This window comes from Nerophis ophidion, linkage group LG07 (genome assembly GCF_033978795.1).
Source record: "Nerophis ophidion isolate RoL-2023_Sa linkage group LG07, RoL_Noph_v1.0, whole genome shotgun sequence".
In the NCBI taxonomy this organism is placed as follows: domain Eukaryota; kingdom Metazoa; phylum Chordata; class Actinopteri; order Syngnathiformes; family Syngnathidae; genus Nerophis; species Nerophis ophidion.
This window is the reverse complement of record NC_084617.1, coordinates 30,195,927-30,210,933: the sequence shown is the minus strand read 5'-3', so window position 1 is coordinate 30,210,933 and position 15,007 is coordinate 30,195,927. Positions and strand designations below refer to the sequence as shown.

General features: G+C 45.9%; 1 protein-coding gene across 3 annotated transcripts in view; it reads left to right on the top strand.

The window, feature by feature from the left end:
- The window catches only part of rogdi (rogdi atypical leucine zipper), a 38,840-nt gene extending 31,454 nt beyond the window's left edge, over positions 1 to 7,386 (top strand). The window contains exon 11 of one of the 3 annotated variants that reach the window (XM_061905910.1): positions 7,135 to 7,386. In XM_061905910.1, the coding sequence (XP_061761894.1) occupies positions 7,135 to 7,143 (9 nt within the window). In that variant the 3' untranslated portion in view covers positions 7,144 to 7,386. Of the gene's footprint in view, positions 1 to 122; positions 5,907 to 7,131 lie in introns of those variants that run through there. The other 2 variants (XM_061905909.1, XM_061905908.1) reach the window with 2 other exon arrangements.
- Positions 7,387 to 15,007: the final 7,621 nt, after the last annotated feature.

Genomic DNA, 15,007 nt, shown 5'->3' with positions numbered 1-15,007 from the left:
ATACAATTTCTGGCGCCAAAGTAAAATTACTGATTATTTTTTTGTAATGGAGGTACTCAAATTACTGCAGGAACGGTTTCATCATTAGCCAAGACTGACTGAAGATCTTCCTGTCCCCGCAGATATCCGTCTTCTCCAGTTTCTGGAACTACCGTCCGTTCTAAGTGTGAAGGACACGCCCCTATTTATTATTGTTCCATGTGTATTCACGGCCATTGTTGTGCAAGAGCTGCATGATCTTCTTAAAGAGCCAGTATCAAACATATCCAGTAGTTAATGTGTATGTGCGTATGTATGTGTACATATCTGTTGTTTTCCAGCTGACTGACATTCCTCCCACATTACTCTCTCTGAGCCTGTTTTTGTTTCTGAAGTATTTCATGTTGAGAGAGTATTAAGTATTCATGGTGTAGTACTCATCAATCCTTCAGCGATCTGCCCTCAGGCCAAATGGTGGACTTTGAAAGATTGACCTTCCCTAAATTCTCATTTTCTAAGTTGGAAACTTTTCTCTGGTGATTATTAGAAAGTGAAATTTCAGTCAAATGCGTACAAATTCAGCGCGATGCATCCCATAATAACTCCATGCTTTTGCACAAAGGCCACGCCCACTTCATGCAAATGTATTATCCTATTAATACACTAAAATAAAAGCACGGTGGCGCAGGGTTTAGTGGATGTGCCTCACATACGAAGGTCCTGAGTTCAAACCCGGGCTCGGGATCTTTCTGTGTGGAGTTTGCATGTTCTCTCCGTGACTGCTTGAGTTCCCTCTGGGTACTCCGGCTTCCTCCCACCTCCAAAAACATGCACCTGGGGATAAGTTGATCGGCAACACTAAATGGTCCCGAGTGTGTGAATGTGAGTGTGATTGTTGTCCGTCTATCTGTGTTGGCCCTGCGATGAGGTGGGGACTTGTCCAGGATGTAGCCCGCCTTTGGCCCGATTGTAGCTGAGATAGGCTCCAGCACCCGGGGCGGTATAGCTCGGTTGGTCGAGTGGCCATGCCAGGAACTTGAGGGTTCCAGGTTCGATCCCCGCTTCCGCCATCCTAGTCACTGCCGTTGTGTCCTTGGGCAAGACACTTTACCCACCTGCTCCCAGTGCCACTCACACTGGTTTAAATGTTACGTAGATATTGGGTTCCACTATGTAAAAGCGCTTTGAGTCACTAGAGAAAAGCGCTATATAAATACAATTCACTTCAATTCACTTCACACCCCCGCCCCCATCTGAGATGTGAATTTTACATTTACTCACGATTTTATTTGATTTGGATTCTTGCAGTGACGATTCAATTCAGAGTCAAATCTCGACGAAACCAGATCTTTGGTTCTGCACGATTCACAATTCAAACGATTTACGATTGACAGAAATTCTTGAATCAACACGATTTCCATTTTGAACACCATTCTCGATGCATCGGCATTTTCTATTCAACGCCATTCTTGAGTCATCACAATTCTCTATTTAATTGGATTAAACATTATTCAAAATTGAAACACAACGCGATTCTTGATTTAATACGAGTCTCCATTCAACACGATCCTTGATGAAACACCATTCTCTATTTAACATGATTCCTGAGTTAACACTATTCAAAGTTTAAATAAGTTTCCAAGTTAACGCGATTCCCGATTCACACCGATTCTGGATTCAACAAGTCTCGATTCAACGAAATTGTTGATGCAACGCGATTGTATATTCAACGTGACTCTCGAGTCAAGACAATGCCGGATTCAACGCGAGTCTTGATTTAACTCGATTCTCGATGGAATGCAATTTTTGATTCAACATAATTCAAAATGTAAATACATTTTCGATTTACGAGTCTCGATTCACACGTTTCTCGACTCAATCCAATTGTAGATGCAACGCAATTTTCTATTTAAAGCTATTCTTGATACAACACGAATCTTGAGTGAACATTATTCAAAATGTAAATACAATTTCGATTCAACGCGAGTCTCGAGTCAACACGATTCTCAAGTCAACTCAATTCTTGATTCAACACTATTCTTGATACAATGTGAGTCTTGAGTCAACATTATTCAAAATTGAAATAAATGTACCATTCAACGTGAGTCTTGATTCAACGTGAATCTCTATTCAACACAATTCTAGAAACAAAGCGATTCTTGATTCAACACAAATCTTGAGTGAAAATTATTCAAAATGGAAATACAATTTCGACTCAACGCGAGTCTCGATTCAACACAATTCCCGAGTCAACTCAATTCTTGATTCAACACTGTTATTGATACAATTTGAGTCTAGAGTCAACATTATTCAAAATTTAAATAAATGTACCATTCAACGTGAGTCTCGATTCAACGTGAATCTCTATTCAACACAATTCTAGAAACAAAGCGATTCTTGATTCAACACAAATCTTGAGTGAACATTATTCAAAATTGAAATACATTTTCGATTCAACGCGAGTCTCAATATAACACGATTCTCAAGTCAAAATAATTCTCTATTCAACACAATTCTTGATACGACGCAATTCTTGATTCAACACGATTTTTGATACATGAATCTTGAGTGAACATTATTCAAAATGTAGACACATTTTCGATTCAACACGATTCTCAAGTCAACACAATTCTTGATACAATGCAAATCTTGAGTCAGCATTATTCAAAATTGAAATACATTTTTGATTCGACGCGAGTCTCTATTCAAAACAATTCTTGATTCAACACGAATCTTGAGTGAACTTTTTTAAAAATTTAAACACATTTTCGATTCAACGTGAGTCTGTATTCAACACAATTCTCGAGTCAACACAATTCTTGAGTCAACATTATTCAAAATTTAAATACATTTTCAATTCAACATGAGTCTCAATTCAAAATGATTCTCTATTCAACACAATTCTAGAAACAAAGCAATTCTTGATTTAACACGAATCTTGAGTGAACATTATTCAAAAGTTAAATACCATTTCGATTCAACGCGAGTCTCAATTCAACACGATTCTCGACACAACACAATTCTTGATACAACACGAAACTTAAGTGAACATTATTCAAAATTTCAATCCATTTTTGATTTAACACAATTCTCGAGTCAACATGATTCTATATTCAACACAATTCTAGATACAACGCGATTCTTGATTCAACACGATACTTGAGTGAACATTATTCAAACTTTAAATACATTTTCGATTCAACGCGAGTCTCTATTCAACATGATTCTCGAGTCAACACAATTCTTGGTACAACACGAAACTTAAGTCAACATTATTCAAAATTTAAATACATTTTTGATTTAACACATTCTCGAGTCAACATGATTCTATATTGAACACAATTCTTGATACAAGATGTTTCTTGAGTCAACATTTTTAAAAAAATGTTTGATTCAACACAAGTCTCAATTCAACACAATTCTTGAGACAACACAATTCTCGATTCCACATATTTCAAAATTTAAACAAATATTTGCGATTCTCAAATCACACAGATTCTCTGAAGATGTTTTTTGTTATTTGAATTTTACAGTTTTTCTCTTTTCCAAACGGTTCTTGTTTGGTGACGTAAACACACAGATGGTCTAAAAACATCATTTTAGAAACGTTTTGAAAAATGTGGAATTGTAATAACAAATGTGAACCGATTTTTTTTTCCAGCACCCCAAAAACTTTACGAGTGAGGATAATTATTATTGAAAATGTTGCAATTTGAATCACACGCCTTCCGACTGCATGACTTCATGCACTTTAAAATATTACCATTATTATTATATTACTTGTGAAGTTGCACACTTGTATAAAAACTCAAATTTAAAGTGAAATTGTCTTTGTTTATCGCACGTTTGGCTGAACATATCACAGGAAAATGGGAAAGGAGTTATAATGTACATTGTGTTACGATGTACATTAGTAATAAATCACTTGATTATTTATAATATCAATTAGTATAATCATTAATATGCAGTAGTATGTCAGGATAGGCAGTATCAAATGGGGAAACGGGTGACCCAGTTTCTGTTACGAGGCTCCCCACCACTAGTTGGCGTCGTAAATGTCGCAGTGAACGCTGTAAAATACGACAAAAACGTCCGTTCTTACTCGCTAGCATTAGCTTATAGCTAGCATCCGCTAACAGCCAGAAATAGACAACTTTAATGTACCAAATTGTTACATAATGTACCACATTCTATTGTATTCTCATGTTATATTTATAATCTGAAGGTTTGTTTTTATTTTTAAAAGGCATCCTGTTTAGAATTCTGATGTTTTGGCGGTCGAACACCAAATAAATTGAGTTTTAAATAATTTCAACAAGTTTTTCGAGTTATTCAATATTTGTTATTCACCAGGTAACAACTCGTTGAGATCAAAATCTCTTTTCCAAGAGGGCAGCAAAACAAAGTTACAGAAACACATATAAAAAACCACAGAAACCGCAGAAGTCACAAACCTCAATTAAAAATTAATGACTTGCATATATTGACATAAAAACAATGTATAAAATGTTTTAGTAAAAACAACCTAAAACTAGTACAACACCCAAATAGAAACAACTTCTCTGTACTTTAAAATGACCTGAAATTCCCCCAAAGGGATAAGTTCAGGTAACCTCAGATCTTCCGGAGGTAATCCATCCATCCATCCATCCATTTTCTACCGCTTATTCCCTTTTGGGGTCGCGGGGGGCCTATCTCAGCTACAATCGGGCGGAAGGCGGGGTACACCCTGGACAAGTCGCCTCCTCATCACAGGGCCAACACAGATAGACAGACAATATTCACACTCACATTCACACACTAGGGCCAATTTAGTGTTGCCAATCAACCTATCCCCAGGTGCATGTCTTTGGAGGTGGGAGGAAGCCGGAGTACCCGGAGGGAACCCACGCATTCACGGGGAGAACATGCAAACTCCACACAGAAAGATCCCGAGCCTGGATTTGAACCCAGGACTGCAGGACCTTTGTATTGTGAGGCAGACGCACTAACCCCTCTGCCACTGTGAAGCCCCCGGAGGTAATCTGAAAGCTTTATTTTCCAAGATTTGTGTTTTCTGTAAGAACAAACGTGCTAAATATGTCCTGCGACTTTAGGCTGTAGCGACTGGAATCTCCAGACATGAAAGAACACAACTGAGGGGGAACCAACCCAAGAAGTGGTTAATCTTTAAAACACAACCATGGAGAAAATCAAGAACCAAGTCGACTCGTATCTTGAAGTATTTCTATTTTTGTTGTGAAATCATTTAAAGAGAAACACAATCTTTTGCAGCATTCTAAACTAGCTTGGTTACATCTAGCATTTTCTCATCTGACGCATTCCAATCTAAAAATGAAGAGTATAATAGTGCTTATTTAACTAGTCCGAGAAGAAATAGTTATGGACATTGAAGATTATCTCTAAAAGTAAAAATAATAAGCTAATATCGTCTTCGGACAAAAAGACAACTGAACGTAATTTGAACCGGTGGTATAACTATTTTCATGTATTTTCTTTTATACTGATTTGAATGAGTTGCATGTTGTAGGATTCTGCAGGCAAAAAGTGACAGTTTTGTCTTAAAAAATGAACGCTAAAGTGTGCAGTGAAAATGCAAAAGTATTCACAATGATTCCTGTTATTTGTGTTGTTGCCAGGCAACAATTTTCTTTCAAAAAGTCCTCTTTAATGAGAACTGAAGCATGGTTTGTTTGTGTCATTCCCGTGGTGGAAATAATAAGCTATTAGTGGTATATTTTGCATACCTTTGATGTCATGGGTTCATTAACAGGTTCTTGTGTCTGATGCAAACACTGAAAGTGAAAGTGAAAGTGTTGTGTATCAAGTAACTACTCTACTCAGAAGACGTCCCGTTATGAACTAACGCAGTCCAAGAAGTGTTCCAAATGATTTACTGTGCAATAAAAAAAAATGTGAAGAACAAACTGTCCGTGTTTTTATCAACAAACTGATTTTTTTTACAACATTTGTAAAAAACCTCCTTTTGGGTGCCCCAGTTTTGTTTTAGCCATTTGTGACATCACAGATTGACAAATGTACCTATGTGGGCATTCTGGTGTCTGGCAGAGGTGGGGGGGGGAGCCAAAAGTTGTACTCTAACAAGAGTATTGTTACTTTAGAGCAGTTTTCTCTCAAATAAGGGAAGGTGCTTTATTAGTATTATCCACTACAAATGTGCTCATTGTTGCCACTGATGCTGAAATTTTCATTTTGATTTAAAAGCAATTGGCACACTTTTTTTTTTTTAATTGTGGTTTAAAGTTGCTGAGAAATTAAACATTTTTTATTTTATTGTTTTGTTTTCCACCATCAAATGGTTCAAATCGGTCAAACTTTTTTTAATGTTCAAAATGAGGATCTTTTTTTTTTTGTTCATTTATTTCAAGCAAATAGATGCACTTAAAATCTTTTGCTTGAGACTAAATATGTTGAAGTTATTATTTTCTGTAAGTTGATTTATGTTTTTCATTTATATTTGTTTGTGATTTATATTTGTTTTTTTCTTTATTGTAAATACGTAAACAATGTTACGCAGAAGTGTACATATAATAATTTTATAGACAATTATTATTTATTAAAGCACCTAACAATTTGATCCGATTCCTGGGTGGACCATTCGATTCCGAATCGACTTTCGTAGTGTATTATTTGGAATTATGAATATAGTCAAAGCAGGTTACAGATTAGAAAAGCTGGTTGCATAAAACTGGCCAAAAACATATTTTTTTTGAAAATGATGAATCGATTTAGCATCGGGATGAAAAAGAATCACGATTCAGTAATACGACTCAGGTAAACGTCAAAAGTAGTCATCTAATATTCACCAAGTATTCAGTGAAAAAACTATGCAAGTACTGAGTATGTGGTGAGTAACTTCCAATTATTTAGTAGCTATTTTGTAATAATATTGTAGTCTTTTAGAGAATACGTCTTTGCAAACACTAAATAGATTATTAATAAACAATGATTATATCAATGAATGTAGTCATCTCAATGAAAGTCATGGGAGCAAAGTAAAAATAGTGTAAAATGTGACTGTGAGAGGCGGGGCGTGGTCACGCGATGGCATGCACAGGAGCCGGCTGGAAGCAAGATGACAGGTAGATACCTCAGCTGGAACGAGTTATCTAATCACCTGTCTCTATTTAGCAGCGTTGGTGACTGCAGGGCGGGGCTGAAAAGCCAGAAGGACCCCAGGAGGTGCTGAGGACGCCAGAAGGGTTGTGGGAGGACTAAGCAAGTTAAAACCCTTGTGAGTGAACGAACTAAGACTGAAAAGACTTGGGGAGTGAACGAAGAAGATGAACTGTTGTGAAAATTAAAAATTAAAAGAAAATCCTTTTGTGAACAAACAAAAGAAGAAATATTGTGTGTAAAAAGATTAAAAAGAATTGTCAACTTGAACTCCTGCTGTGATCCTTCGGTCCTGAAGACCCCACGACACAAACCGGTCACAGTTGGCGCCCAACCAAGCAAGGACCGAGGAAGGATGACGGCCCCAAACCCCCTGGAGGCACTGGGAAGAGTGCTGGCGGAGGTGTCAGCAGCCACCCAGCAGCAGATGGAGGCAAGCATGCAACAGATGCAAGTACTGCAAGCACTGGTGAGCCAGTCCAGAGGAAAGGAGAAGGGGAAGGGGACCGCCATGCAGAGGATGTCGGAGGGAGAGGACCCACAAGTATTCCTCGACATATTTGAGACCACAGCGACAGCATGCGGCTGGCCGGACACCAAGTGGGGTGTCAAGCTGCTGCTGCTCCTGGCGGGGGTGGCGCAGCGGGCGGCGCTTAGTCTCCCAGCGCACGCTCAGGTGCATACCCCAACCTACGCCGGGCAATATTAGACCGCATCGGCAGCCACCCGGAGGACCACCGACGCCGGTTCCGTGCCATGCGACTGGGGCCCGAGGACCGACCATTCGTGCTGGCGCAGCAGCTTCGGGATGCGGTTGTCCGGTGGCTGGAACCCCAGGAGGCCGATAGAAAGATGCTGGAGCGGATCCTCCTGGAGCAGTTTGTGGGGGCCATCCCAGCCCAGACGGCCGCTTGGCTGCGGTACCATCGCCCCCAGGACCTGATGGCCGCGGTGGCCCTGGCCGAGGATCATCTGGCGGTATACCGGGAAGAAAGCGCCAAGACTGCCGAAAGACCCACGCCAGCGCCACGGGCAGCCGACAGATCCAGAGCAGCACCACGAGCGGCCGAGCGGCCCATCCCAGCACCCCGGAGACGGAGCTGGCAGACTCAGAAGGCCGCCAGCCCGGACAGGGACACACACACACACACACACACACACACACACACACACACACACACACACACACACACACACACACACACACACTCACACTCACACACGCACACACATCATCCTCCAGCACTATTGAGGGGGGGAGAAGGGGATTATAAAATGTGTGACATTCCTCCCTCTGTCCAGGTTCCCGGCGCTGCGCAACAAGGGCTTCCCCCGCAGACGGCACCTCGAACGCCAAGGCCGGTGTGCTGGGGGTGTGACCAACCTGGTCACGTGCGCAGGGAGTGCTCACTGATGGAGGTGGGGCAGGTGATACGGGTGGTCGAGCCCCCAGCACCCGCCTCCGATCCAGGGGAGGCGTACTGTGTCCCGGTAAGGGTTCAAGGGAGTATATACCGGGCAATGGTGGATTCGGGGTGCAAACAAACCATGATCCACCAAAACCTGGTTCTGCCCAGGGCGTTGAGGCAGGCGACACAGGGGCGAATTAGATGTATTCATGGGGATATGCACACGTATCCCATTGTTCCAGTAGAAATTTGGCATCGAGGACAAAAGCATAGTGTGAAGGTTGCTGTAAGTGCGCACCTTACGCCTCCCATAATATTAGGGACAAATTGGCCGGGGTTTCCACTTCTCGTGACGCAATGTGTGGGGAGGCGTTCACGGACGGTAGGAAAAGGGAGTATCCGAGCGGTTCTCAGTGGCGAGGCGGGGCCTTCCGCCACTGCAGAGCGGGAACCGGCGGGGGCTTCGCGGGACGGCCCCCTGGCCTCCCCTCGAGCAGTCGCGAGACGAAACTTTGCGCGCGGCCTGGGACCAAGTCGACTATATCGACGGTCAGCTAATGCGCCCGGGAGCGGCGCGGGTATTCCCTCATTTCTCCATTATGAGAGATAGGCTGTATAGAGTGACCCGTGACACTCAGACCGGAGAAGAGATCACCCAGTTGCTGGTGCCGAAACGCCACCGGGAAATGGTTTTCCAGGCGGCGCGTGTGAACCCAATGGCTGGACATATGGGTTACGACAAAACACTTAATCGGGTAATGGCCCGGTTCTATAGGCCGGGCATTCGGGCAGATGTGCGCCGCTGGTGAGCCGCCTGCCCGGAATGCCAACTGGTAAATCCAGCGGCCGTCCCGAAGGCGCCCTTGCACCCATTACCACTTGTAGAGGTCCCATTCGAAAGAATAGGCATAGGCATCATCGGGCCATTGCACCCGAGCTCACGAGGATATCGCTTTGTGTTGGTCCTAGTGGATTACGCAACGCGCTATCCCGAAGCAGTGCCTCTGCGCTCCATCTCCGCAAGGAGGGTAGCGCAAGCGCTGTTTCAAATTATCTCCCGGGTCAGGATCCCGAAAGAGATCCTGACCGACCAAGGCACGTCCTTCATGTCACGCACAGTCAAGGAACTATACGGATTACTGGGTATCAAAGCGATCCGCACCAGCGTGTATCACCCCCAAACAGATGGGCTGGTTGAACGCTTGAACAAAACTGTTATAGTGTGTGTTGTATTATAAAGACGACAAGAGTCCTGCTGTGTGTCATTACCGTGTACTCAGGCTGCATGTAGGAAGTACAACGGAGGTAAACACACGTGACACAGTGACAAGTTATAGGTGCGGGCACCGTGGCTGCCACAGGGTGGCGCCGCATGTCCATACAATCATCCTGTAACATCTCCCTTCCTTTAGCAAAGTATCCCCACTGGAACAATGCTGCCTGTAAATCCACTGTAGACCATCAACACACTATTCAACCTCAGATAGCGACACCCGGTTTAACATCCAATATCAGATATCAAATATATGGCAAAACAGAACGTAACATTACCTAGCAGCAGGATAAGAGCACACCTGTCATCAAATCACACTCCATCAGAACATCAATCACACTCCATCAGAACATCACTTTTTTTTTTTTTTTTTTTTAAACAAAATCCACAGTCCATGTGTGTTTGAAAGTGCAAACAGTCCATGTATGTGTATTCGAGTGTGTGAGTGTGTGTGTGTATATGTGTGTCACAGTCCATGTGTGACCTAGATGCCATTGTATGTGTATTCGAGTGTGTGAGTGTGTGTGTGTATATGTGTGTCACAGTCCATGTGTGACCTAGAGGTCAAGTCTGTCAGGAGGCCTAATCAGCCTCCCACTCCGGGAGAAAGTCTGGCCCTGAAGCATACGGCGCGGTGTGTCTCTGGCCTGTGGAGCAGACGGTGATGACCTTGGGGCCGGTGAAGACCTTGGAGACTCCCCAGCACCGCCAACACTGTCTCTGTTGCCACTGCCACTCGCAGGCTGCTCTGGGGTTAATTCTGGTCGAGCCAGCGGTTGCTCAGGAATTGCCTCGGCCGGTCTAAGGTCAATTCTGTTGCGTCGATATGTGGTCCCCTCTATGTCGACCAGATAGGACCGGAGTCCCAACTGCTGCAGGCACACCCCTCTCCTCCATCTGCCCGTCCTGTCCCCCGGGAGTGGCTTCATTCTGACAGGCTGGCCGACGTTCAGCTCCGGAAGATCCCTCGCCGATTTGTCATACCCTAACTTCGCTGCCTGATGCTTCCCCCTCAGCTTGTCGGAAACCCCTGTGATGACCTGAGGTGCAAGGAGCTGGTCGGCCACCGGAAGAAGTGTTCTCAGCCTTCGTGACATGAGACGCTGTGCTGGGCTACAATGTATGCCCTCAGTGGGCGTGTTTCGCCAATGCAGAATGGCCTTCCAGGGGTCCTCTTTGGCACAGTCCGCCTTTTTGCACAAGCCTTTCACAATCTTTACTGCAGACTCTGCTTTGCCATTAGCTTTTGGGTGCCGCGGTGAGGACATGACATGTTCGAAGCTCCACTCCCTTGCAAATGCCAGGAATTCCCTGCAGGCAAACTGGCTTCCCCCATCTGTGATGGCTCTGTCCGGGACGCCATAACGTGCAAACTGTGCCTTGATTCGTCGGATTGTGGTGTCGGCCGACAAGTCAGGGAGCAGGTCTATCTCCCAGAAGTCGGAGTAGTGGTCCACCACGAGCAAAAAGTTCTGTGCTGCATAGCTGTACAAATCCATGCTTACCAGCTGCCATAGACGTGTGGGGAGCGGGTGTGACATCATGGTCTCTTTTTGTTGTTCGTGCGCATACTCGTTACATACAGAACACTGCTGTACATAGTCTTTGACTTCCCCTTGCATGCCGGGCCAGTACAATGTATCGCGAGCATGTCTGTAACATGCTTCACCACCCACATGATTGTAGTGGATCCTCCTCAGCATTTCCGGACGTATGGCTTTCGGAATGATGACACGCTGGCTCCTGAAAAGCACGCCATCCTGTGCGCTTATTTCATCTCTGATGGCCCAGTAGTCCCTGATGAGTACGGGGGCTTCCTCTTTGTGTTCTGGCCATCCCCGCAGTACGACTGCCTTGAGCGTTTGGAGACACACATCCTCCTCTGTGTGTGCTCGGATCTGTGCCAGGGGCTGGCTGCTGACATTGAGGTAGCCTGCCTGCTGAATGGCCGCTGCGTCACACTGCTCCTGTTGCATGCTGCAGACCATTTCTCGTCGGTACAGTGTGTCTGTCTTCCGTGACAGGGTGGTGGCTCTACTAAGCGTGTCACTTATGTACATTTCAGGGCCTGGCTTGTACACCACCGTAAGGCAGTAATTCTGAAGTGTCAGGAGCATGCTCTGTAGGCGCTTGGGCGCGCTGAGGAGGGACTTACTGAAGATGGACACTAAAGGCCGGTGGTCGGTCTCTGCTGTCACATCACCCCGTCCATATAGGTAGTAGTGGAAGCGTTGACAGGCGAACACGATGCTCAGGCACTCCTTTTCTATCTGTGCATAGTTTTGTTCCGTCTGGGTCAGGGCGCGGGAAGCAAAAGTGACAGGCTGCCCTTCCTGTAGCAGACAGCAGCCCGGGCCTGTCTGACTGGAGTCGCTCTGTATGGTGAGTGGCTTGATGGCGTCATAATAGCGCAAGACCGGTACTGCTGTGACCAGTGTCTTCATTTCCTTCATGGCAGCATCATGTTTTGGCAGCCAGTGCCACGCCACATCTTTGTCTAGCAGCCTCCTCAATGGTTCACATACGTCTGACAGGCGGGGCATGAATCTGGAAAGATAGTTCACAAAGCCAACACACCGCTGGACCCCTTTAGCGTCTGTGGGGTTCAGCATGTCCAGAACCGCCCTGATCTTGTCAGGGTCAGCCTTGAGACCCTCGGCAGACAGTATGTGGCCGTGGAAGCGGACCTCCTTCACTCGGAACTGCAACTTTTTCAGGCTCAGCCTGAGCTTAACTTCTCTGCATCTGTCCATTAGGGAAATTAGGTTTGTGTCATGGTCGCGGTTGGCCTCCTCGTCCGTATCCCCGCAGCCAACTATGAGGATATCATCGGCTATGGGCTCAATCCCAGTTAATCCAGCTAGGAGCTCATGTTGCTTTCTCTGGTACAGTTCCGGAGCAACTGACACACCAAAGGGGAGCTTCAGCCATCGTTTTCTGCCCCATGGTGTCCAGAACGTTGTCATCAGGCTGCTCTCCTCATCCAGTCGGCACTGCAGGAATGCATCACGCGCATCCACCAGCGTGAATATACGCGCCTTTGGCAGCTTGTACAACACATCATCTAAAGTGGGCATGAGGTAGTGGGACCGTTTCAGGGCTCGGTTGAGTGGCTTTGGGTCAATGCATAGTCTCAATTTTTCCGTTTTTTTCACTATGACCAGATTGCTAATCCAGTCTGTGGGCTGTGTGACTGTGGTTAAATGTCCATCCTTTTCATATTGATCGAGCTGTGCTTTAACAGCTGCCTTGAGGACCACTGGAACATTCCTGGGGGCACACTGCACAGGCGCCACACTGCTGTCCAGCTCAAAGTGAACATCACCAGGCAGGGACTCGACTGGGCTGGTGAACACGTCGTGGTATGTGTTGATGAGACGCTCTTTGGTCAGGTCTCCCCTCCTGCAGTGTTCCACTTTATTTAGCTCCACAGGAATGGTGAATCGTATCAGGCCTAGCCTCTCACATGTCTCCCCCGAAAGCAAGGGCATTTGGCCTGTATGCACAACCTCAAAGTCCAGCTTGTGTGTTCTGCCCCTAATGACACACTGTGTGCTGTACAACCCCAGCGAGTTCATCCACTCACTGTTGTACAGCTTCAATCTGGTGTGACTCTTCTGAAGAGGCGTTCTGGGCGCCAGTCTCATCTTGTCCTTCATGCTAATCACATTGCAGGTGGCTCCCGAGTCGAGCTGGCACCTCTGGACCCCCTGTTGCAGTGGCAGATTGACAAACCACTTTTTCCCTTGCGTGTTCACCGCTCCCACGCTCTCTGCTGTGTACACATCTCTTTCATCACTGTCCTCCTGTTCCCCTGTTGACGGGTCATCCACAGCATTCAACTGGCGTGCGTGCTGACCCCTCTTCATGCATACTTTGGCGAAATGGTTGGCAGTGCCACAGGAGCGGCAGGATTTACCAAATGCAGGGCACTGGTCTCGCCCACGTGCGTGTCTTGTACCACAGTATTTGCATTCCACTGTGTCTCTCATTCTCTGGAGCTGTGCACTGGTGTTGGTGGGCTCAGATGACCTACCGGCAGACCTGCGTCCGTATCTTTGTCCCCCCTGCGCGGCATTGATGCTCTCTCCAGGCCCAGAGTTGCCCAGTGACATTGTCTTTAATTTATTGTCCATGACCTCAGCTGCACGGCAGATCATGATTGCTTGATCCAATTTGAGATCATTTTCTCTTAGCAAACGACGTCTGGCCCCCTCATCAGCAATGCCAAGGACAAGCTTGTCCTTTATGAGTTCATCTTTTATAGCTCCATATTCACAAGAGGCAGCCTTTTCTCGCAGCCTTGTAACAAAAGCATCTATGGGTTCTCCTTCCTCTTGCTTTAAGTTTCCAAAAACGTACCTCTCGAATGTGACATTCTTCGCGGGGGTAAAGTATCCCTCCAGTGCCTCCAGAATAGCATCGGCATCTTTCTGTTGGTCGACGGTGAGTCCCAGGTTGTATTTGTAAACCTGGAGGCAGTCGTTCCCCATTAGCCGTCTCAGCACCGCTGCTTGGACGGGCTTCTCCTTCTCGTTGAGCCCCGTTGCCAGCAGATAATCCTCAAACTCTGCTCGGAAGTTTTTCCAGTTGCCGTGAATGTCTCCAGCCATCTTCATGGGCTCCGGAGGCGGGATGTTGGATGCCATTATACCAACGCGGTGCTAAAGCTAACAGGCTAACTGAAACTGCTAAAACTCACCAAGACAGATAAATGCACACTGTCTCAACAACGGACAGAATGTGGGGCATAATCGGGTCCTGCTTGGACTTCTGACACCATGTTATAGTGTGTGTTGTATTATAAAGACGACAAGAGTCCTGCTGTGTGTCAGTACCGTGCATTCAGGCTGCATGTAGGAAGTACAACGGAGGTAAACACACGTGACACAGTGACAAGTTATAGGTGCGGGCACCGCGGCTGCCACAGGGTGGCGGCGCATGGGGGGTTAAATGGGGTGGGGGGGGGGTCGACCGCCCCATTCTGTACATCAGTCGGAAACTCTCAGACCAGGAGGCGAGGTACAGTACGGTAGAGAGGGAGTGCCTCGCCATCCGATGGGCGGTCGGGGCCCTCCGCTACTACCTGCTGGGGCGCGCCTTCAGTCTCTGTTCGGACCACGAACCGCTCCAATGGCTCCACCGGATGAGGGATGCAAACGCACGGATCACCCGGTGGTACCTCGCATTACAGCCATGCAACTTCCGG